At 40.3% G+C, this 23,559-nt stretch overlaps 1 protein-coding gene across 13 annotated transcripts in view; it reads left to right on the top strand.

Annotated features, from left to right (window-relative positions):
- The window catches only part of LOC130909155 (calcium/calmodulin-dependent protein kinase type II subunit gamma), a 67,537-nt gene that overhangs the window by 39,659 nt on the left and 4,319 nt on the right, over positions 1-23,559 (top strand). Inside the window, exons 12-22 of one of the 13 annotated variants that reach the window (XM_057825284.1) lie at positions 3-45; positions 751-813; positions 8,257-8,297; positions 8,800-8,883; positions 12,155-12,199; positions 12,290-12,335; positions 12,507-12,587; positions 16,694-16,837; positions 18,660-18,735; positions 18,812-18,906; positions 21,820-22,056. In XM_057825284.1, the coding sequence (XP_057681267.1) occupies positions 3-45; positions 751-813; positions 8,257-8,297; positions 8,800-8,883; positions 12,155-12,199; positions 12,290-12,335; positions 12,507-12,587; positions 16,694-16,837; positions 18,660-18,735; positions 18,812-18,906; positions 21,820-22,052 (951 nt within the window). In that variant the 3' untranslated portion in view covers positions 22,053-22,056. The remainder of the gene's footprint in view (positions 1-2; positions 46-750; positions 814-8,256; positions 8,298-8,799; positions 8,884-12,154; positions 12,200-12,289; positions 12,336-12,506; positions 12,588-16,693; positions 16,838-18,659; positions 18,736-18,811; positions 18,907-21,819; positions 22,057-23,559) is intronic. The other 12 variants (XM_057825288.1, XM_057825285.1, XM_057825289.1 and 9 more) reach the window with 12 other exon arrangements.

A 23,559-nucleotide genomic window follows, 5' to 3' on the forward strand; every position in this document is an offset into this window, starting at 1 on the left:
AGGGAGCCATCCTCACCACCATGCTGGTGTCCAGAAACTTCTCAGGTGGGTGTGCCCTTCGCCCTCTGCTCCCCACGCAGCACATGCAGAGCAAGGAGAGTTGGATAGAACTGGAGTCCTCTGCACCTCCCCTTCCTCCTTCCTTACCACACATACATACTTACTTTTTAAATAATACTAGTGCAACAAGTAGGACTAACTTGATCATGATTGCGATATGAGGCATATCGTTTTAATGACTGTATGTGGCCGTCACTTGTCTTTGTCCATGCTAATGTGTTTCTCCCTATGTGTTTCTGTGTGTGTGAGGGAGTGTGTATGCGTGTGTGTGTGTTCCTCTTCTCTGCTGCCTTTGGAGTATTTGCATGTTTGCAAAATAGCCTAGACTGTTTTCATATATACAGTGTATATTCATATAGATTATTGGGGCAGGGGTTAGTGCCGTAAAGTTCAGGATTTTTATGAGCCTGCTGCTTACAGTGACTTGTTTTTGGGCCTAGATCCCAGGTTTTTGTTTAATTTTGTGGAGTTTATACCATAGGTAAGGATTTCGACCAGAGGCCTAGGAATCCACGGGATGCAACTCTTTATTGATTTATTCTTTTTTTTTTTTAGTTCAGTCCACTTGTATCGAACGGCAGTGATATAATTGGGCTTTAAACGGCACGCCCCGTGGCCTCCTAGGCCCCCCGCGATCGGAAAGCGTTATTTGCATAGCCCCTCCCAACTGTAGCATTTCTCGTCCAATAGTGGGCCGGCAGCATACCAACTCTGCTGCTGCCGCCTCCTCCACTGCCTCACTGGCTCAGGAAGGTACGTCCCAGAAGACACGCCCATCCACTTCCTCTCTACACTCACACACACACTTCTTTTTGGTCCATGGTCCTGAGGTGGGGGCTCGTGGATGCGGTTCTTCCCTACGCTGGCATTTTCATGACAACACATCTGCATGTACACACATTAAATTCATCAGCAAGGGTGTCCGCTAATCACGTAATAGGAGATATAGCAGTTTAAATAGCTAATTCTGTACCGGTGCATTTCAGTAAATTAGAATTATGTGTAGAAAAGTTCATTTCAGTTAAAAAAAAAAAAAACTTGTATATTGCCTAATTTAGATTGGATAGTGAAATAAAAGAAAAATAATAATTTACTGCTTATAAATACCCACGATTTTCCATCTCAACAAACAGTATAGGAATATTACACTTAAACAATGATTTTCATCTATAAATTAGGTAGGTTTTTCTATGTGTTTAATTTGTATAAATTATGCGTAAATTTTAGTATTTTTTTTACAATGAAATGAATGGCTTAGGAAATGTGTGCAAATATTTAAAGATGTATAACTTCAACATACTACTTTTGACTCTACTAGGAAATTAGTAATTAGTCTTTAGACATCTTTGTACCTTATAGAAAGATTATAAAATTGCAAGCAGGTGTTTTTCTAAAAATTGCCAAACATTGGTGCTGTTTCTGCATTTCTGCAACATTCCAATTTGAAATATACCTATATGCTACATACTTGAGCCCATATGGCCGAAAGTCATATTTGAATAGTAGGAGGCCTTAATAGGGTCCTTATAATATTTATTGTGACTCTTAAACATGCAGATACCCTGTGCGCGTTTTTTTAAATTTGATTTAGTGCAAAGCATATTTTTTCCACATCAACACCTCACCTCTCCACTCAGCCTCGACTTCCTCACCCCCTGCCACTCCCTGCCCAAATCCAAATTCCAACATGCCCATTCCATCTCCAAAATCGAGCCATGTCGCCACATCCAACAAGGTCAATCCCGACCTCCGGCTGACCCCCCTGGTACCCTCCGAGCAGGCGTACGCTTGCGAAGAAGGGCTCGGGGGCGGCAGGGGATGAGGAGGGGCGATGTATCCTGGGGGCGGGGAACTGACACTGCAGGGGGCCGGCAAGAGCTGGGTTGGCGTGCTGCCATCGTCGGACCTGGGTCTGTTGGGGAGGGATAAGATACGGATGTTGGGAAAAGAACGGGGGGTTTCTGGGCAAGAGAGTGGATACGGAAGGTGGGCTTCTGTTTGATTCTCTCGCCCCCCCCCCCCCCCCCCCCCTTCTGTGATCTGTTTTAATACTTGCCACGCGTCTTTAATTTAGGGCTGAATGATGAAAAAAAATACAATTTGTTTCAGTGTTTTTCCAATGCATGTTTTCAGGTCATCACATTGTAGCATTTTATTCCAGTTGTATTGCTGTTGGGCTAATGAACAGTGTTTAGTATAAATATAATACCAGTGGTTAGGCGGATGTAAATTTGAGTTTTCATTTTCACCTTTAGTGTGAGGCTGAGGCAGGACAGTGTTGTAGTGGTTAGCACAACTGCTACGCAATTCTGATTGTCACCAAAAGTCAGCTGATATAGACTTCACCTCAACTGTGATATTGAGGATGAGCAATCGAGATAAATTTTTTTTAAGCTTGTCCACTGTGGTGACGACCATACCAGAAAAGGTTAACTTTTAACTTGGCAAAAAGTTCTTGATTGATCATGTTCAGCTGTGTCATATTTAATTGTTCATGTGCAGATACAAACTGATTAGTAAAAACAAAATTTTAAAAAAAAAGGGGGGGGAAAGACCAGTGTTGTTACTCTTACTTTAAAAAAGTTATTAGTTAGTTACAAATTACTTCTCCCATATCCTAATTGAGTTAGTAACTCTGTTATGTCATTGTAAGAGTAATTACTTACTCAGCAAAGTAACTGGCGTTACTTTTCATTTTCCACACGTTATTACATTATAAATTCTGGAACATCTTTCACATCCAAAAATGTTTATATTAACTGATTGAATTGAACTGATTTTTATTTTTTAAAAAAACAAAAAAACACGTAGGTCACGCTTTTTATTTTTAAATTTCAACTATATCAGCGTAACTGTAAAATGACTTTAAAATCCTGTGAGGAAAAAGGCTTTTTTGTTTGTTTGTTTTTTTCTCTGTTGTACTGAGCCCGCTGACTTGTATGTATCCTCACACCACGAATACATATACTAGTATATAGATATACTTTTTAATCTGAATCTCCTGCCTCACCTGTCTATGCTCTAGTTGTTTTGATTAAAAACATCACAAAAGGTTCATGGATACGTCATTCAAGAAAAGTTGAGGGCAGGTGACTACTTTTGGTAATTAAAAAAAAATAAAAAAAATTTTTTTTGTAGCATCTACAAGGACAACACCAACTTGGTGATGATAATGCACAGTGGGAAAACAGTACATTATTTTCAATTAATTGTACTCACCTGGACGCCATGAACTGTGTTAAAAAAATTTTAAAAAATGTTGCCCGAAAGTTTATGACGCTCGCCACGCTAAATGGTAGTGCTAGAGCGAATGCTATGCTAATGCTCAAAGCCAATCATCATCGCGTTTGCAACGGTGTCACGACCCTCTTCCCTCCTCCTCCTTCGTTCCGCTCTTCTCTCCCAGAGAGTTGTGAGCTGTGTGAAGTAACGTGGCAACGCTACCCTTTACATCCTAAGTAACTGTAACAGTGTTGCAAAGATGGGAAAAGTATTTAATTAGATTACTCACTACTGACAAAAACGCTGTTAGGAAAGCTGTTATACTCCAACGCCGTTATTAACACTCTTATACGCTGCTAAATGCGTTCTAACTACACATACGATAAGAAAATATCACACATTGTGAATTTATGACTGAAACGATGCCAAATTTTCATCTGATTTTCGTGTCAGACGACACCTAGCATCCATCTCGTTATGCTATAGTCTTCAATAGACGTTTTTTGCGCGTCATTGTCATGAAAAAAATGTCCGTTGACGAAATGCTTTCGTTATCGTTGACGAAAACACTGGATAAGACGAATAAAATCTTTTGGGAACTCAGATTGCCCATTCCTAGGTCCTTGGAATATGTTCTTCGCAGGTAAAGGGGTTGTTGAAAGTTTGAGAATCCCTGTGTTAGAACTTCAGTTTGTAAGGATCGTTGTTTAGCCTGGCTAGTAACAGCGGTAGAAATCGGTGTTTATGATATGGCAATACTATATGCTTGACTAAATAAATCGTTCAGCCCTACTCCTGCCTGACGTGGGGTACACAATGGCATGGATTCCATTGAGCTGGCAAGTAATAAAATCAGATGGCTCTCATCCGTCGGGGTGGGACTGTGCGCTGAAGGTCGGCGATTCCGATGGTGGCTCCATTAGAATTTAGCGTAAGACAGTGTAGAGCAGAGCGGGTTTTCCATTCCTTTTCGATACCACGCTGGAGGGTCTGCTTTGCTCTACACTGTGTGGGAGTCAGACTGCATACGGAGGCGGATTAAAACATGTCAAGAGGGAGGCAGGTGTGGCTTTGGGAATGTCTGAGTGGTGCGTTGAGATTCTGGCGGGTGCTTGTGAAGGTTTGATTGTCAGCTGTGGAGCCCTTTAAAGGTTTGCGGGCTCCCTGGACCAAGTTGCCTGTTTTGTAAGTTTTTTTTCCTCCTCCTCCTCCATATATAAAGTATGACATCAGCTCTCTTCCATTGTTTAGCTCTTGTATTTCCTTCCCCGCGGATGGTATCATGACTGCAATATCATTGATACTGTTAACTGCTTCCTTGCAACACTTGTTTAAAACCGTAGCCAAGGGTGTGACAGCTTGAGCATCATGTTGCCTTTAGTATTTAGCCTTAATGCCACAAGTGTGTACTGTATTATTGCCTTTTAGTATTTAGCCTGAATGCCACAAGTGTGTATTGTGTTTCATGCAGGATGTTTTGCCTTGCTGCCCCTCGCATGACATGTTATAAGTACAGTGGAACCTCTAAACTCGAACACAATCCAAATTTTATCAAACAAATCATGTAAATGTAATTTCCCTTTTATAGCTTCACATCTTTATAATAGGTACGAGCAATATTCTGTCACAAGGAATAATGTTTTGTCTCCAAAGTGTTTTAAAAGAAGTTAACATCTATTACGTGACTGGGAGGTGTCTCCTCAGACCCATCCATTAGTTTATTTATTTAAAATATTATTATTATGAGACGTGCATCTCGTTTTTCCACTTTGCGAAAATAGGTAGTAAGCCTTTCGCGATATGCAATAAGTCAATTTATCGCAAGGTACATAAAAATGAGGTCGGTAAGATTTAAGTTTGCTGGCTGTGATTTATCGCCTTGTGCATACATTTATGGCTGTGTTTGCTTGTGCTGCGTGCACTCAGCATACATGTGTGTTAATTGCATAGGAGACACCAGTTCCTTTCACAGATGATTATTTGCCATCAACACATCGTAGAACTGAAGTTCAGACCTACAAAATAAGGAAACACATTTATATTAAACATTGAAGCCATTAGCATTGCTAAATATAGGTTAATGGAAATAAGACGATGTACTAACCACTTTAGCCTGCTATAAAACATGGGCAGTCTTCTCCAAAACACAAACTTGTGGTTGAAAAGTGACACAAACATGAAAACTCGCTAGTTTACAGCATTTGCAAACAATGCGGAAAAAAAGGAAAATCTTTTACTGACACCACGTCCATGACGAAAATTGAAGACCATTGAATTTTTTGTTTTTGTTTGTTTGTTTCTGCATGTAAAGCTTACGGTTAGTGGCTTATCGAAAATACTTCCTGTGGTGAACATTTTAAATAGCTTTAAAATGACACCCATTATGAAAATTTTGAATGGCAATTAATAAATTGGCTTCTAATTTGCTAACATGATGACAGTCATTTTGGATCAGTTCAACACTTTTGGTGTGCTCTAATTGGCAGAGAACAAAAATGGCGTTGGGTTTCTCACCTATTACGTATTCGGCACTTAGCTTTCAAAGACGCGTTATGTTTTTGTTTTTTTTTATGTTTAATATGCTTTTTTATTTAAGCATAACAATTTATTGATTTATTTGGATGTATTGTCACTGGTTACTAAGGGTTTGCAAAAAAAATCGATTATTAGATGTATCGTGATTCGACACGTGACGATTCGATTACGATTCATAAATGTTAAAAAAAACGACGATTTTACCTAATAACTTTATGACAGCCGCTAGTGGCAGATCAAAATTCAAGACACGTCTGACGCCTGGACACATTTAACGGATGCACGCATGCACACACAACGTTAAGATAGATGCAGCTGGTTACTAAACGTGAGATTTACTCCTTTTCAAAAAGACTTGAAAATAAGTTTGTGTATGAGACGGGCAGGGACCTGGCGGTCGCGCTTCTGTGCACAAGTTATTTTTTAGAGCGAAAGGGCAAAAGAGATAGTTCGTTGCTCCTTGTCTTTCAGTTGTCCAGCAGTAGGTTCAAGTTGTGTTAATTAGAAAATATCCCGAGTGTGTTGCTAAGTCCCGTGTGCGTCTTTAAGCACTATGACAATTAGCGCCCTTGCTAACACGTATTTTCATGTCAAGTTGTGCGTTGTTTGGTGGTGTACAAAAGCTATTCCAGATGCAGAATGTTTAAAACCAGGATTAAGTACAGCTGTGTTACAACAAACATGCGAAATAGTACAGAAATCTGTGAAAACAAAGGATATTGGTTATGGTCTTATTTCTAAAGACACCTTGTTTCCAGAAAATGTGGAATTCATTCCACCAGTGTAAATGTTTTTGCACCTTCTTGTGTAAAAGAGCATTTCAAGGACAGCTGTGTGTTGTATGGGCGATGGCATGTTCAGAAATAAGTAGTGATTTTAAAATGGTTAATGTTTTTGCGCTTGTTAAAAAAAAAAGAAGAAAAAAGCAGTTTAAGGGCAGCTTTTTGTAGTATTGACATGTTTCCATCATTCCTGTTGAATCATTAAGATATTTTACATTAATAATGGACATAAATTTGTTTGGTTACTTTATTAATTAGTAATGTATGATGCATCGATAATCGTGATCATCGTCAATACCGTGATCCTCCAATAATCGAATCGTAGCGCCCTGAATCGTAATCGAATCGAATCGTGGGGTGCCTAAGATGGCACACCTCTACGTTACATTGGTTAAAAAAAATTGACAATATTAGCGCATTTCCGCAATAATTTACGAGGCAAAATATCGCCTACTAAAATTTATCGTGACAAGCCTAATTGGTAGCCATCTGTAGTGACATCACAAAAAAGATGAAGCAAACCTGACTTATAAAGATCTGTGACTCCCAATATTGCACATTGTACTGTGAGGGATCTTCAGATAAGATTTCACTCAATTGGTCAGAAAATTATGTACAGTACCACAAATTATGGATTTTACCCTTTTAGTGACAGGCAAAACAATGCTCTTCTAGATGGCAGATGACACATAACCTGTGTATCGAGTATCGACTGGTTGCCATTCATAAAACAGACTAATAGCTTCTGTTGTCATATCAAATGCCATCCAGCTAACTTCCTGAAAGGGCACTACTTTCAGGACATGAGACATTTAGAGGTTCCATGTATTTTATCAAACGTTCTCAGAATGCGTCTCCACCGCTCTCTATATCAGTCACTTCCACCTTTCGTCACCGCCATCTTAACTCTTGACTCATCTGTGTGGCGATAGGAAAGGGGTGACTTTAGTGGGCGTATGAGTATGGCTTTCGAGTGACTGAAATCGCGGGATACTTGAAGCTGGTTATCAGGAATGTTTTTCTGTGGATGCTGCATGAAAGGGTTGAAGGTTTTTTGTTTTTGTTTTTTAAACCATAAAAGCCTGTTTATCGACAGCTGAAAGTACAAAAGCATGACTTTCAGCTTCTTTTTTTGCCACCTTTCAACTCTGTGTTCTTCTGTGTCTGAGCCCCTCCCTCCTCCCCACTTTTCCCACTGGAAGGTAAGAAATGCAAAATTGTTTTTGTGTGTCATAAGACTGTCGATTGAAAAGCGACCAGGGCCCTTTAAGAGAAATCAATGATTATGCATTAAGCCAGCTCACGGCTCTCCTTTTAGTTGTGCTGGGGTCCTTCCTTCCAGACAGGAAATGGATTCAGGAAGTTTACTTTGCGCTCAGGTTTCCTCTCGTATCCCCAGGTGGTAATGAATAGATTATGATGGGAATGGGTTTAGCAGAGGTTAGCCAACTGAACAACCGGGAGGGGAAAAAAACCCAACATGGTCAACTTCTTTTTTATGATTCATCTAGGTGACATCATTCCTATGTTTGGTGCCTTTGAACTTTTGGTCTGTCAGTCAACCGTTCAGTTAATTTCCAAGTGTGAAACTCAATTTTCTGCCCATTTCTCTCCCTTTCTATCCTCCTCTTCTCCCCTTTTCTCCTTCTCTTCGCAGCATGCAAAAGTTTACTCAACAAGAAATCTGACTCTGCTAAGGTAAGATCGTCACATCGTTTTTTTCACCCCTCTTTAAAAGTATATTTTATCACTGATTTGAGAATTTGATCTCCTGTTTTCCAAGTCCAATCGTTGAAAGTGAACTCTTTCGACAAATGTTTCATGTCATGAGACAGCATTTCTTTTGTTCCATTCCCTCTGTATCAGTCCTTGCTCTTTTCAAGATGTTTTTTTTTTTTGTTCTTTTCACTGTTCTCTTTTCCAAGAAATCAGTCTGGTATTAAGCGTCATTCCCTCCTCCTACCTAAGTTTCTTCCTCCTCCTGCCCCTGGGGTCTCTGCGCAGTTAAGTGGTAGAGGCATAGAGAGTTATTGAGGCAGTAAAAAGGATGATCTAAAGGCCATTCTGTGGCACTCACCCTCTCATTTGCCCTGTTAGCTCTCAACAGCTTGTGAACCTTGACTTACATTAGCCCCATTTCCTAAAAGGCGTATGATTCTAATCTGTGTGTTCACTCTGAGTGTTTGCATTCTTGCCCCAGCCTTCCACCAACAACAGTAAGAACAGTATAGTGAGTGCCATCAATGCCCTGAAAGACACCAACATGGCGACCAACGCTCAGATGGTACAGTAGGCCCGCCGCAGTGTTGGTCCTTGCATTTTACACTCCCTTAACTCCCCCGGTAGCTGTTTGTAGCGCCATGGTCCTTGTGTTGTGACTGCTTGTTGTCCTTGTTCATCCGCCATTCAGCAGGTGTTGCACCCCTTCATAGACTCCCTTACAGAGGTCCACGTGTGTTTCCTGAAGTCAAAATATAGAAAAGTCTTAGGCCACCACTAGCTATCTTTTTTTAGTGCGCTTTTTCACAGCAGTCAAGTGTAACGAGGTATGTAATGAATGAAAGTGTAGTGCAAGGGAAGGTCACTTTAATCTTGAGCAGGCACCGGCAAATATAGTGAGCGGGGGTGGGGGGGACCAGATGTTAGAGGGGACTCTGTCAGGGTATGTCCAACATGGCACTCTTCAGTGGGTACCATGCCGAAGACTAGCCGTTTTCTTCTAGTCCTCCACACTAATTAGCACAGTGTGTGGGAAAATATGAATTGGAAGGTACTAGGGATGTGCCGGTATGATATTCTGACAAATGGTGACCTTAAGCCAAAATATCACGGTATTGCAATTACTGCTCTAAAATGAGAATCTAGATTTAAAACAAAAACTTTTTCCATTGACCAGGATTTTTTTCAAAACATGAGCAAATTGGAAGATAAGTATGTTAAGTTAAAATTAAAAAAATAAAAATAACAAAATATTCTAAATAAAATTCAAATAAATGCAGTCCTTTGGGTGAGCTTAAACCCACAGCTCAACATTACCATCAGAACAAAAATAATTGAATTATTTTCCATAAAAAGCATGTGTGTATGACTCATATCATGTTTACATTGTACACACACTGTCTTAACACACAGTTGCCAGAGAGAAAAAAACGCGCGTTTTACCAACACAAGACACACTAAACATGCTGGAGTTAACTCTTAGCTGGTGGAAAACATTCATGACTGTGTTTACTAGAGGCGTGCGAAATTTCCGATTCTTAGATTATTCGCGATTCAGCCGTGGAAGATTCGAGAACGGTTCACAAATATCCAAATTCCGATTATTGAATTATACCAGGTAAAGCGGAAGCCTTTAAGGTTCTCAATTGGCACTCACTCATATCTGCCTTTTCAAAAAGTCTGTCTCAGTCAGACAGATAAATTTTGGTACTCAGTCCACATAATAGGCTCACCACACACATAAGCAGGCGCACTGTGCATTTTGCGGATTTTTTTTACATTTAGGTGCGCCTTATGGTCGTGAAAATATGGTAATTAGTAAGCATGTGTGTCCAACTTGAGGCAACCTTTCACTGGGCAACATTCCGACTAGGCCTATGCGTTTGCTCTGGAGCGCCACCAATGGGCAATTGGAAGAGGGATGGTGTGGGATGGGGGAACCGGAATTTGGAAGCGAGGTGGTTAGCATTCGTGTCAGTCCTGAGGCTACTCTTGGCCAGGCAACATTCCGCATAGGCCTGTAGTTCCCTTGAGTGACAAAAATATTACTTCAGCAAATCTAATGATGGCCTAAGACTTTTGTATCTGTACACGGTTTGAGCAAAGGTATTGATAACAGTGGCTCCAACTCCTCTGGGAAGCCTCTCTGTTAAGATTTTGGGATGTATGCTGGTATATTTTCAACTTGTGTGGAAGAAGAGCATTTATGACCCATCCATTTTTCTTCATTTAGGGGATGCTGACGACATTTAAATGTCAGGATGCACATGTTCACCTCCTTTAGATGTCAAATGGGCATGATCTCCTAAATGACGTGTCAGCACACAACTATAGCCTGGGTTCAACTTCCTCTTGATTTTTGCTACAGAATGCTAGCCAAATCAGTATTGTATTTTGTTGTATAGACATAAAAAACACACTGCCTATCATAACTTCCGCCTCACCAATCCTTTACCTTGCATTCCTCCTTTCAGTAACCTGCAAAACCTGACCGTTCTTTTTCTTCGTGGTTGTGGCATGTTGTGATTTTTGGATATCTAGCACAAATTGTTGCTTACATAATGCCCAATCTGGTCTGATCATCAACCAGAGTGGGGAGGTTGGTAGGAAAAGCCTGAAATCTTCAGGTTTAGTGGAGTCCTGATTAACCTGTGAATTATTGACTTAAGAGGTACATTTAGACCAAACTGTTCAGCTCGGTCGGAAACCATACAGTGCTAATTTGTTATTTGTTCCTCCTTCCAAGCAAAAAATTGTCTGAACGGCAGCTCTATTCTCAAAAAATTGTCAAGTCACTTGTATTTTAAAGTATTCAGTGCAGATAAGTTTACAGCTTCATTTAGTTTCATTTAGGGCGTGTAAAACAAGAACTGTAAAATGAAAGTTTGTACGGAATTGCAACTTTTGTCATACATTTGGGCTCCTACTATTAGTAGTCTGTATTAATCTTTACATTTTATTGCCAAAAATTGTTGTGTGACGGATAAATTTGGTGCATCTTCACTGGACTGAGCAGCTTGGTGGAAATGTATCATGAGTTGTGAGTAGGCATGTGCCGGTATGATATTCTGACGGTATGATAATCGTAAGCCAAAATATCACGGTTTCACGGTATTACGGTATTGAAATTACAGTTAAAAAATGTGTTACTTTGAGATATCTGGGTTTTAAAAAAAATAAAAATAAAATCCATTGAACATTTTCCATAAAAAGCACGTGTCTATGACTTGTATCATGTTATACACACACTCTATCGCAACTCAGTTGAGAGAAAAAAAACACATGTTTTACCACCGCTAGACACACTAAACATGTTGGGAGTTAACTCACTTAGCTGGTGGGAAACGTTCATGACAGTGTTCACTCACCTTTAATTTTGTATAAATGTGAAATCATATTGGAGGTATTGCCTCCTCGGCAGCCACCTTCCGCAAACATGTTTTACACGTCGGTTGGCCCTCCTCCTCTAAGCCGTGACCGTCTGTAACTTTTCTGGAGCCGAAGTATTCCCATACCAGCGATTTCATTTTCTTCGATGGGGGAAAAAGTTCAGGAGTTTCACCTCCTCCAGCCATCGTGTCGCACAGCTGACTCACTGACACTGAGCAACAACCGCGGGGGAGGGTTGAGCCTCGCAGCTCTAAGCCAGGGATTTCTCCATGCATTTTTGGGACATAAAAAAAATCGGTAATACTTAACGATGTCCGTATGACGGACAATTTTTGCGGTTTTGAAACCTTGAAGTTTTCATACCACGGTATACCTTGAAATCGGTAATCGGCACATGTCTAGTTGTTAGTAGTGGCCCAAATGACTGTTTTGCTTTTGCGTGGCAGGAATCCCAAAGCACAGTGGTGCACAACCCTCCCGATGGCGTCAAGGTGAGATGTGTGCGTGCATGTGGAGTAAACAGCCGCTTCTCTCACCTGTGACCAGTTGCTGTAATGCTTGTACCTTTTATGTTGTTGCAGGGGTCAACTGAGAGCAATGCCACAAATGATGAGGAAGAAATGAAAGGTAGGCAATGTAACCCTATTTCCTTTTTTGACTTTTTTATTTCCTCTCCCATCCAACAAGGCGTGGTTATTATAGACGACAGGTGTGTGAAGAAGAGCTCTTGACTGTTTATTTGTACGTGTTGTGCGTCTGGGTGAATTGCGTGTATGCACCTGTGTGTGTGCATTCTAGCGGACAGTTCAGCGCTGAGTCTGTGCAGCGCCACCGAGGAGATGCCCCCACTTCTGCCCTCACCTCAAAGCTCACCTGCCAGTAAGTTTTGTTTGAACGGGAAGCTTTGCGGTGAAGCTAACAATTTATCCAAATCCCGAAATCTCCCAACACTCACTTCCTCCCCCAAACTCCCACCTCAGCTTCCTCTGGTCACCAGCAGTGATGTGTTACACCCTCACTCTGACCCGCCAAGCTGTTGTGTTGAGGGTTCCCACTGCTTTTGGCGCCATACATTTTATACTTAGGCTGCCAAGACTTAAAGGACTTTGAATTTTGGGATGAAATACTTCAAGGTGCTTGTATTATCAACCAAAACGCAAACCTAATTTGGCCTTTTTTTATTTATTTAAAATGTAAAATTGAAATTTGTACTGCAGGTCGTAGTGTCCAATTCTGGTTTAGTTCCGGCATCAAATATTTTCTCTCTCTTCACTGACAAAACACATTTATAGTCCACATGCAGGGATGCCCAAATCACACTTCAATACCTACAGGGCAATACCATTGCCGAAGTCCAATCCTAAATGTAACATTTTTGTATGCAACATCTATAGACAAATACCTTTGGCATGTATTCACACCTTTTTTTTTTTTGGTTAAATTATTGCAGTTAAAAGTGTGTATCTACAGTGTATATATGTGATCTGTGCATTTAAACTGCACTCTCATTGACTAATATCTGATCCATTTCAGATTTGGTCAACATTTTCTTCTTTCAAGATATCATATTACATGTTTTTTTCATATTCTTCTGCCATCACTCATAGCCCAATTGTCTGTAATCTTAGGGGGGGGGGGGGAATCAGAATTGTCACTTGAACCACGCAATTGAAATCCAACCTCTATTGGATATAGTGCTGCAATGATGAATCGATTAACTCGAGTAATTTGATTAGGAAAAAAAGTTTTGAATCAAATTTTGCTGCTTCGGGGATTCGTTTAATTGGTGGCGTTGTAATGGTTTGTTTTGAAAGTGTTTGCATTGAATTTTATGCATTAGAGTGCGCTCTAGCGTGAGCAGTAAATGACATACTGTATGTCATTTAACATGGCTGGATCTAGCTGTTCCCTGTTAAGACCAACATAAGGTTGTACGTTTTTGATTAAGCTAATATAATTGATGTGTTCGTAATTTAGACTACAGGTATATTTTGCAGCTTTTTGTGGGAATATGTATGTTTCAACGATTTGTTAAGAGCATTGTGGGAAAAAAAAACGTTAGCAGTTCATAGCATTTAAGCGAGCGGACTTTTGCTTTGCAAGTTAGCAAATTGTCCCTTTGTTGTACTTTGATCCTCGTTTATTTTTTTAATACTGTTTGAGACTAAGCTCAGGTATTTTTATTTTAAAATGCATTTATTGCTCTTGTGTAATGCAAGTGCAATTCTTTTTGGGGAAAAAAAACAACAACTCTGGAATCTTATTTTGTATTTGCATTTAATGCTCTTTTGAAAGTGCAGTCTTAGCAAGCTTTTGTTTCACATTTCCAAAAATGTATTCTGCTACGTATTTAATGTTCCTAATCCGATTACTCGATTATTCGAAGTAATTGATTGATTTATTGATTACTTAAATAATCGATAGCTGCAGCCCTAATTTCACACAATTTTTTAGCGTTATCTGCTAATATAAGATTGAGGTGCCATTAAAAACCTTGAAAAATGAGCACCTTTCATGATTTCAACATCATCATGCGTTCTGAAACTTTGTACAACATGAATAAAATTGTTTAAGAAAACCTGAGTAGTCTGACAGTTAGGCATGTGCCAGTATTAGATTTTGACAGTATGATAACCTTAAGCAAACATACCGTGGTTTTGAGGTATCATGGTTTTACAATTATAGCTCTAAAATGTGTTATTTTAAGATGTATGGGTTAAAAATAAACAAAAAATACTGTTTTCAATTGAACAGGATTTTTTTTTTTTCCCCCACAAATTTGTAAATTGGCAGATATTTACAATGGCGGAAGACTTTACAAAAGTAGGCTAATGGTAGAGAGGAAACTAGTTAGCTGTCTTGGCATGGTAACTAGCCACATTATCTGCCTCGTTAACAAGCTTACGTTATAGTATTTGTTTTACCATTGCTAGACACATTAAACCAGCTTGAGTGAATTCTTGTAGCTGGTGGGAAATGTAAATGACAGTGTTTATTTCCCTTAAATTTTGTGTAAAATGACGGATGATGATGATCACGTAAATTTGAAATCATGTTGGAGGTGTTACCGTCACGTCAGCTGTCTTTCCTCCTCTGAGCCGCGGCCGTCTGTTTCTTTTTGGTAGCCGAAGTACTCCCATACTAGCGACTTTGTCTATTTTTGAGCGGGGGAAAAAGCTGAGGTGTCTCACTGACAGCACTGGCGTTCCAAGCCACGGATTTCTCGCTACAGTTTTGGGACCTCAAAAGTAGCTAATACCGTAACTACGGTATGATGGAAAATTTTAGTAGTTTTGAAACCTAGACGTTTTCATACCACGGTATTCCTTGAAACCAGTAACCGGCACATGCCTACTGACAATCCATGATTTGGATAACAAGGACTAATTTCAAAACGCTTACCTAATTTAGTTGGCATGCTGACTTAATTGTTTGAATTTGATTAAGCCAAAATGTACAGTTTGACTTTAATAGCTCATACTACTTCCCCTTGCATGTGTGATGCTGCTTGTTCTTTGCATTGAGTATAAGTAATTGGATCTTCCAACTGAGGCCCGATCCACTGCGACAGTGTCAGCGTGTTCCCAAATCGTGCCATCAAATGTCATTTTGACCAACTGTTAGCTGCTTCAAAATCATATTTAAAAAAAAAAATAATACTGAATGTTAAGACCCTAACTTGTGTTGAGGCCCTCTAGACTACTGAGTACACTCAGCTGTGGCATACACTCATAACACAAAGCAATTAATGCAATGGAAGAGCCACCAAGGCCACTGTGGGAACCCTGAAGTGTGCGTGTGAGTTTTGAGTGCGTGTTGTGTTTTGTGGGATCACTGCATTTTCCCCCTCTTGTTCCTAATGTGACAGCTCCAGCTGGACAACATCCTTGCTGCCCTTGCACTCACGTGCTCCAGAAACCTTCTCACACCCTTTTCACGTTCTCCCTCTCTGATTCTGTTGTTTTTATGTTTAAAAATAATTATTTGATATAATACTTTTTCAGATAGCTACATTGTAGGTTTGTCTAGTTGTTAACTTGTTGTTAGGCATGCTTCATGTCTGTCTTAACTGCCATCCTTTAGCTACAGTATGTTTAATGGAGCTGGAGCCTCTCTTAGCTGACTTTGGGCAAGAGGCTTGGTACACCCAGGACTGATTGCCATTTAATCAGGGCACTTATCGGCAAACATCCATTGACTCTTAAATTCACAATTTAGAGTTGAATAGAAATTAATTAGTAGTCTGCATTATTTATAAACTACATAGTGTACTTGAGTGAAAGGAAATGCAGTGCCTACAACGTTGAATCAAATTCTCCCTCAATTTGTAATGATTGTTTTCCAGAAATGTTTTTCCGATTGACTAAATTGTTTTACGTATTGTTGTCGTGCGAGTGTGACTCAGTCTTTTGCACTCTGAGAGCTCCATGTTCATCTTTCCCCCTTTTCTCAGAAACACCTGCACCAAAAAATAGCCCTCCCCCAACAAGGTTCCCATTTGCCCGCGGGCAGCTCTACCTTCTGTCCTCTCTCCTTAGAGGACGCCGTTTTGTTGTCACAAGCATTAAGAGCGGAGTGCGTGGGGCCAGCAGTTACATGATTTGCCCAGCATCATAATCAGAGCTACTCTCATCTCACTACCAGCCTCCATCTTGCCATCCTAAATCTGTGCAACATTGTTCTTTCAATTGACAATTGAAAATTAAAATAAAGTGACTGTTATTGGGGTTTTAATCATGTCTTGACTTTCAATTCAATTTTTCAAAACAAAAAAAAAATGAATCAGCCACTTTTTCCTCATTTTGATTTTCGATTACCAATTGAAAATGGAAAGAAATACTGACTTTCCTTCATGCCTGCTTGTTTCTAACAAATCCTGGTTTGCTTTAACTGCATGAGATTTTCATAACGATTGTTTTCATAATTTTTCATCAGTGTTCATCCTCTTGCATGTGTGTGTGTTGACCATCCGTTGTATGTTTCAGTACCACCGCATGATGTAAAGCGCATGGCTTGGAACAGCTCGGGTAATGGCGACTGTGATCAGTCCTGTCCGCCCGCCGCCGCCAACACCGCTGCTCCTGTAGGGGGCAACAACTCTGCCGCTGCTAAATGCAACGTTAAGCAGAGTAAGAGCACATCAGACACTAAATAACCACCTGCTTACCTGCCATTATTAATCCACTTCCTGCTGGCTACAGTGTCGCTCGCGACTTTCTGCTTTGAAATGACTGGTTAACAATAGCATCATGAACAGTTCAAGCAAAACTGTACTAGGAAACCTTCATATAAACATTCAAGCTGGATCGAAAATTCTACTGTTAAAACCTAACCCAGGCTTGAAACTAACGTACGGGTAGGAGCCTACTTTAAAACTATGCTTTGCAATCCTCACACTTGCTTGAAACCGTGCTTTCAAGGCCTAACCCTTGTTTGATCATCTACCAGTAATACTGTCTTGAAATATCTCATTTAAAACCTGGATCCAAACCCAAATTCACACCTCTAAATTGCCTGAATACATGACTGGAAGACTTATTTCAAGAACCTCAGTAACCTTCCTAAAACTGGCCCCATGAAGTTTTAAGCATGCAATTGTTCGAAACAATACATTTAGTGTTTTTGTGGAACCGGGGATTTTTCCTGTCCAACGTCTAATTATTGCTACATACACAGACCCTATGCATAAATCAGATTTTTTTTTTTGTCTTTTGTACGGCTGTTCAGACCGACATTTTCATTTTCTGTACATAAAAGCTCTGAAGTGACACACTTAGGCTAGGCTCATACCCGCAGGTCTTAATGCACAAATCCGATATTGTTTTTCTGACTCGAGTGAGGCATTAACTTGACTGTCTGAATGGGACAGGTCGCATAAAAGTGGACCATTCCTATTCGATCTAGGTCACTTTTGTATGTGGTTAAAATCCAATCTGGGCCACATTTTTCAAGAACGTGGCTGCGATCTGAACTGTCAAGTCTACCAAATCGGAATTCATGCAGCAATCACGTCCGCAAAGAGTGAGAGGCACGGAGAACTGCAGCGATGGAGCTGTAAATTAGCATTAGCGCTTAGCTTCTACTCAGTTTTCAAACAGTAGGTGGGCTTGGCCACAGTCATAAAAAAACAAACAATAAAAAATGAAATAATAAAAGGATGAGCCTGAGAATGCTCTGTTTTCTTTCTGTGTGCCAAATAAGCAATATTTCAATATTGCTTAAATAGGCGAGATCCATATAAACTTTGAATATCAGACTTAATGGGCATTATTTATGTCTTTGTGTCCACTTTTTGGAAATCAATACATGATAGCACTAGAGCGACGTAGAGCCACCATAAGTAATCAATTGTTTTGATGCTTCTGTGCATGTTGATCAGTTTCCTCAGTACGTGTCGGACTGCGAATTAGTGTGCATGCGTAATACTTGATCGGGCTCAATGGACAAAGTCTGAACGGGCATGCCAAAACATCGGAATGGTATATTAAGACCTACAGCATGAACCTCACCTCGGAGGACTCCCTACGTACACTGTTCAGACTACAGTAAATTTAACCACATATGAAAGTGGCCTAAATCGGATTTGTAAATATCAGATTCCATGTGACATGGCCTATTCAGAGCGTCATTACAGAATCTCACTGGAGCCAGTGAGAGGCAGAAATATCCAATTTGGGTCACTTGCAGCTGTGGTGTGAACATGGCCAAAGAGGAATGTTCAAATAGTTGTGTCCATACTCACTCCAGTGCCCCTGTCAATGTTGCTCTCTGGCTGTTGGAGGCCTGCTGACGATCACCAGATGGATATTACAAAGAGTGTTCAGAGGTGTCGCTTGTTGATGCTTGACTCGCTCACTTGTTATTTGTAACAAGGAGCAAAGAGTTGGACCTTGATAGCATTTGTTATCGCTTGTTGGCATTTGTAACCTCTTCTGTGTGCCACATCCTCAGCCCGCAAACAGGAGATCATCAAGATCACCGAGCAGCTCATTGAAGCCATTAACAACGGCGACTTTGAAGCCTACACGTGAGTGACTGACTACGCATTTTGATGCTTTACTTCGCCGCTCTCCATTCTCATGACGGTCGTCGTTTCCGTGCAGGAGGATTTGCGATCCTGGGCTCACTTCCTTCGAACCTGAGGCTTTGGGCAACCTGGTTGAGGGCATGGACTTTCACAAGTTCTACTTTGAAAACTGTAAGTGCAAACAGCACAATTTAAAACTGGAACCATGGCTAGAGGCATTGATTTGAGACTTAAAATCCAAACCCTAGATTCAAACACTTTAACACTATATGCCTTAGAAAGCCTAATTTGAAATGGTTACACTCATTTTAATGCTTATACCAGTATCTTTCAAACCCTTCTTTGAAACCACACCGTTCTGGAATGCTAATCTAAAATAAAAACCCTATTCAGAAACCCTAACCCAAAAACACTAGTTTTTCATCCTACTCTTCAGTGTTGTTTTTGGCAGCCCTTTTATTTTTTTATCTTTTGGACAAATATACTTATTAATCTTGGTCATATTTTAGTCTTTTCAAAATGTTTTTGTTTTAGTCGGACGAAATCTTTTACAAATTTCGTTTAGTTTTAGTCGACTTTGAAGGGGGGGGTCGTTTCCCCCCTCCCCTTTTTACAGGTTGTTTTAGTCTCTTAATGAACAGGAGATGACGACACACAATTCAGGAACTAAAAGAGAACAATAATTACCGAAGATATATAGATTTATTATGGAAACTTGAGAAAAATGCTGGCTAGCCAGGACATTCCACTAAGATGTCTCGAGCAGAAGTGCCTCGACCTTCAAAATCATACAGTATATATTTGCCGTAACAGTAGAAAAACCCAGGCGGCACCATAGTGCCGGCCCATACCTAGACAAAACAATGGAAGGAAAAAGTCTTTGTACGCAACCAGTACTGTAGATAAACATAGTCACGAGGACAAAGAATAATTATATGCAACAATGTGAGATGAACAGATATATGTTCAATCATAGACTTCATAATTATATTGACGGGGTGCATTCCCCAGACACTGCGCCACACCTTCAAGTAGGGGGCCGTCCCACACTGCGCTTCAATATTCGAAGTCGATTGCAGTTATTCAACACCTGCAGCTATCAAACGCTGGATTTAGGTTGAACAAGTACAAAAGATGTACCACATACAAACAGGAAGGATTGTCTCAGGAGAGATTTGTTTGAGAATTCAAGGTAATTATTATATTTTTCGTTTCATGCATGCATTTTGAAACGTTGCGAAAAAATTCAATGGGAGAAATTAACCGCTATGGCATTGGCGTCATAATTCGCAATATTTACGTAAAATAAATACTAACTGCCCGGTTTTTTTGCTTTTAACCAAGAATCGAGACTGTTTTACGTTCATATCTATGAAGAATTTAGGGTTTTAAGCATTTATTCACAAGGATTTTTAAAAAAGCTCTTTATGGTGATAAGGCGGCGCCACAGTGGCTTTAAGACCAGCAGCACATTCAACATATTTACGTAAAATAAATGCTAACTGGACCGTTATTTGCTCTTTTAACAAAGAATCAAGGCTGTTTTACATCCATATCCTAAACAATTCTGGGATTTACGCATTAATTCACAAGAATTTTCAACGTAAAAAGCTCTTTGTGGTGATAAGGCGGCGATACAGTGGCTTCAAGACGAGCAGCACATTCGACATTTACGTAAAATAAATGCTAACTGCCCGTTTTTTTTTTTGCTTGTTTGTTTTTTAACAAAGAATCAAGACTTTTACGTCCATATCTATAAAGAATTCAGGGATTTAAGCATTTATTCACAAGAATTTTCAACGTAAAAAGCTCTCTTTGTTTCCACTCAGTCTGCTTTGACTGAGATAGGCCCCCTATTAACCGGCCCTGCACCCCATGTCCCATCAAGATATTATGAAGTCTTTGGTTCAAGTGAATAAATGGAACTATATATCTACAACAGTTTCTCCAAATGTTTTCGTCTGTAAAATTAAAATTCAAACTTGTCGTCCGAAAATCAAGGTTTCCAACTATTTCAAATGAACATAGACAGACGAGCACATATTGTAGCATCTACAACGACAACGCAAACGTTTTGATGATATTACACACTCAGCAGGAAAAGCAGTAGCCTTTCAATTAAACCTACCTCGTAGACATGAACTGTATGTAAAAAGTTGTCCGTTTAACATCCTCTTACTGACCAGAAAAGCCAAGTGGCTCTGTTTAGACTGGCCAGTGTTTTAAGAGGACGCTTGCCATTCTAATGTGAAAGCGAATCCTACGCTAATTCTAGAATTACATTTAGGATCTGATGATCACTCAGCACAGACATTTAAAGGCTAAAGCAACATTGCATATTTTTCTCTTGCCAAGATAAGAAAACAAATCTTATCGTGTTTCCAAACAAGCAAGATGGAGCGCAGCCTAGTTTGGGACTCGTACTAAACTCCGGTGAGAAGGAAGAGGCACAGCACATATCACATGAGCGACGCAACCCAAACACTGCCACGATGCAAGCTGACGTGCAATATGAAAATGTTGCGCATTGTGAACATATGACAGAAACAATGTCACATTTTCGTCTGTTAATCGTCTTGTCATTGTTGGCGAAAACACCACTGCTACTTATAGCTTTTAAGACCCTTCTTTTAAAGTGTTTATACCGATTTGAGATTCTGATTGTCTATCCCTCATCCCTTGTTTGACAAGCTAACGCAAACTTCAAACCCATTTGAAATTCTGTTTTTAGTTCCTTGTTTCCCAACGTAACCTTGGTTTGAAACCCTAATTTAAATACAGTAGCCCAGGCTGGAAACACTCGTTCAAGCTTTGAGCTCAAACACGAACTAAAAAAACCTAATTAGAAACACTAACCCAGACTTGAACCTTACTTTGAAACTCTAACAACGTCTTGAAAGCCTACTTTGAACCCCTAATCCTGCATTTAACCCTACTTTGAAAACCTAATCCCCGACTAGTTGTAACCCTACTTTGTTCACCCTTGTCGGAGGTCCGTCCTTGTTTATTGGCGCTGCGCTTCTCTCGGGAGCGACACTAACCACCCCGCCGTGTATTCGATCCCTTCTGTCCCGGCTCACGCAGTGCTGAGCAAGAACAACAAGCCGGTGCACACAACCCTGCTCAACCCGCACGTGCACCTGATCGGCGAGGACGCGGCATGCATCGCGTACATTCGCCTCACGCAGTTCGTAGACTCCGGCGGCCGCCCGCGCTCCAGCCAATCGGAGGAAACCCGCGTTTGGCACCGCCGCGACGGCAAGTGGCTCAACGTTCACTTCCACTGCTCGGGAGCGCCCGCCGCGCCACTACAGTGATCAGGTACATCAAGTGGAACCCAACAATACACCACACGTTTCATGTCAAAACATGTGTTGTCCCCAAAAATGACAACAAACTCTGAAACTCTAAGCCTCGTTTGAAAGATTAACTCGTCTTTCAAAGCCTAACCTTGGCTAGAAACCCTTCTTATAGACAAGTTTCCTGAGCGAAATACATCTTGGAAAATGTCTGCTCCGAACCGTCGGTTTTGAAAGAATGACATGAATTGTGGTTAAAGTAAGCAGTGTGTGGACAAATTAAAACTGCAAAATCAAGCCAGAGGAACCCACGGAATCTCCAAAAGTGGATTCAGCACGACGTAGATGAGACGTAGATGATTGTTCTTATCACTTCGTTGATCATTTGTGAACAAAATTATAACAACCTGTCAGCCTGTGTTGACGTGAGGTATAGAATGATAAGTCGGCCACTTGAGCGACCAAAATCAGGTTGAAATTACAAATTATAATACATTTGCTGAATGCAGAAGGGCTGACACGGATTTTGTTGTTACAGGGAAATACTACAAGGTATGTACATATAAACAAAAATAATATGTCCTTTTTTATTACAGATATTTATCGCAATAAAACATTTGGATAACATAATTATATTTATTGGTTTTAACGGTTGGTGCATGTGCAAAACAGGTCAATAAATCACAATTTATAAACTTATTAGAAAAAATAGCATACGAGAATGTGATATCAGACAGCAGAGCTCCGGAGCAGCTTGAGAGCCTGGTCAAACTTTTACCCGACATTCCGCAGACCCTTGGCGGCCTACAGACGGACTTTCTCCCGCTGTCCTCGGTAATTCCAGCTCCAATAGCATATCTTAAAGTTGCTGCAGTTAAAAAGCTTGTAGTTGGATCTCGGGATCGAGCTGACTGTCCGCAGCGAGGCAAGCCACCGTCTGTCCTAGCCTCTCGGCCGCCTCTAGGTAGTTGTAGTAAATACTATTAAAGACCCTCATAATTACAATCATCATAATAATAATATCAAAGGCAACAAGTCGTTTCATGCGCAAGATTTTAGCTTTAGTATTTTTTGAGCACCGGTCACATGAAAATGCAGGGATAGGAAGAACGTACCATCCATAACACAACGGGAACATGGCTACAAAAGCACCCGGTCTTTGTGGTGGCACGAGCTTGGTTCCACATCTGCCTTCATGAACATGTTGTCCTTCCCTGTCGTGATGGACAGATTGATGCGGTATTTCCATCCATATTTGTTTTGGATGGAGAAATTCTAAAACAGAAGTTGCTAGCAGACATACGGAGGTAAAGCGGAAGTCCCTCGGAAACTTGTCTATAACTCGTAGTCATGTTTAAAACCCTGAGTAGAAACCCTGAATAAAACTAATCCTGGTTTTAAAGACCGACAACACCGAGTATGAATACCTCTGTGAAGTTGGCCACCTATCAGACGCAAATTTATATAAAGTTTTGTTTGTGCTTTCGCTTTTGAAAATTGAGATAATAATTTCGAGTCATGACAT

The sequence above is a fragment of the Corythoichthys intestinalis genome, chromosome 21 (assembly GCF_030265065.1).
Source record: "Corythoichthys intestinalis isolate RoL2023-P3 chromosome 21, ASM3026506v1, whole genome shotgun sequence".
NCBI lineage: Eukaryota > Metazoa > Chordata > Actinopteri > Syngnathiformes > Syngnathidae > Corythoichthys > Corythoichthys intestinalis.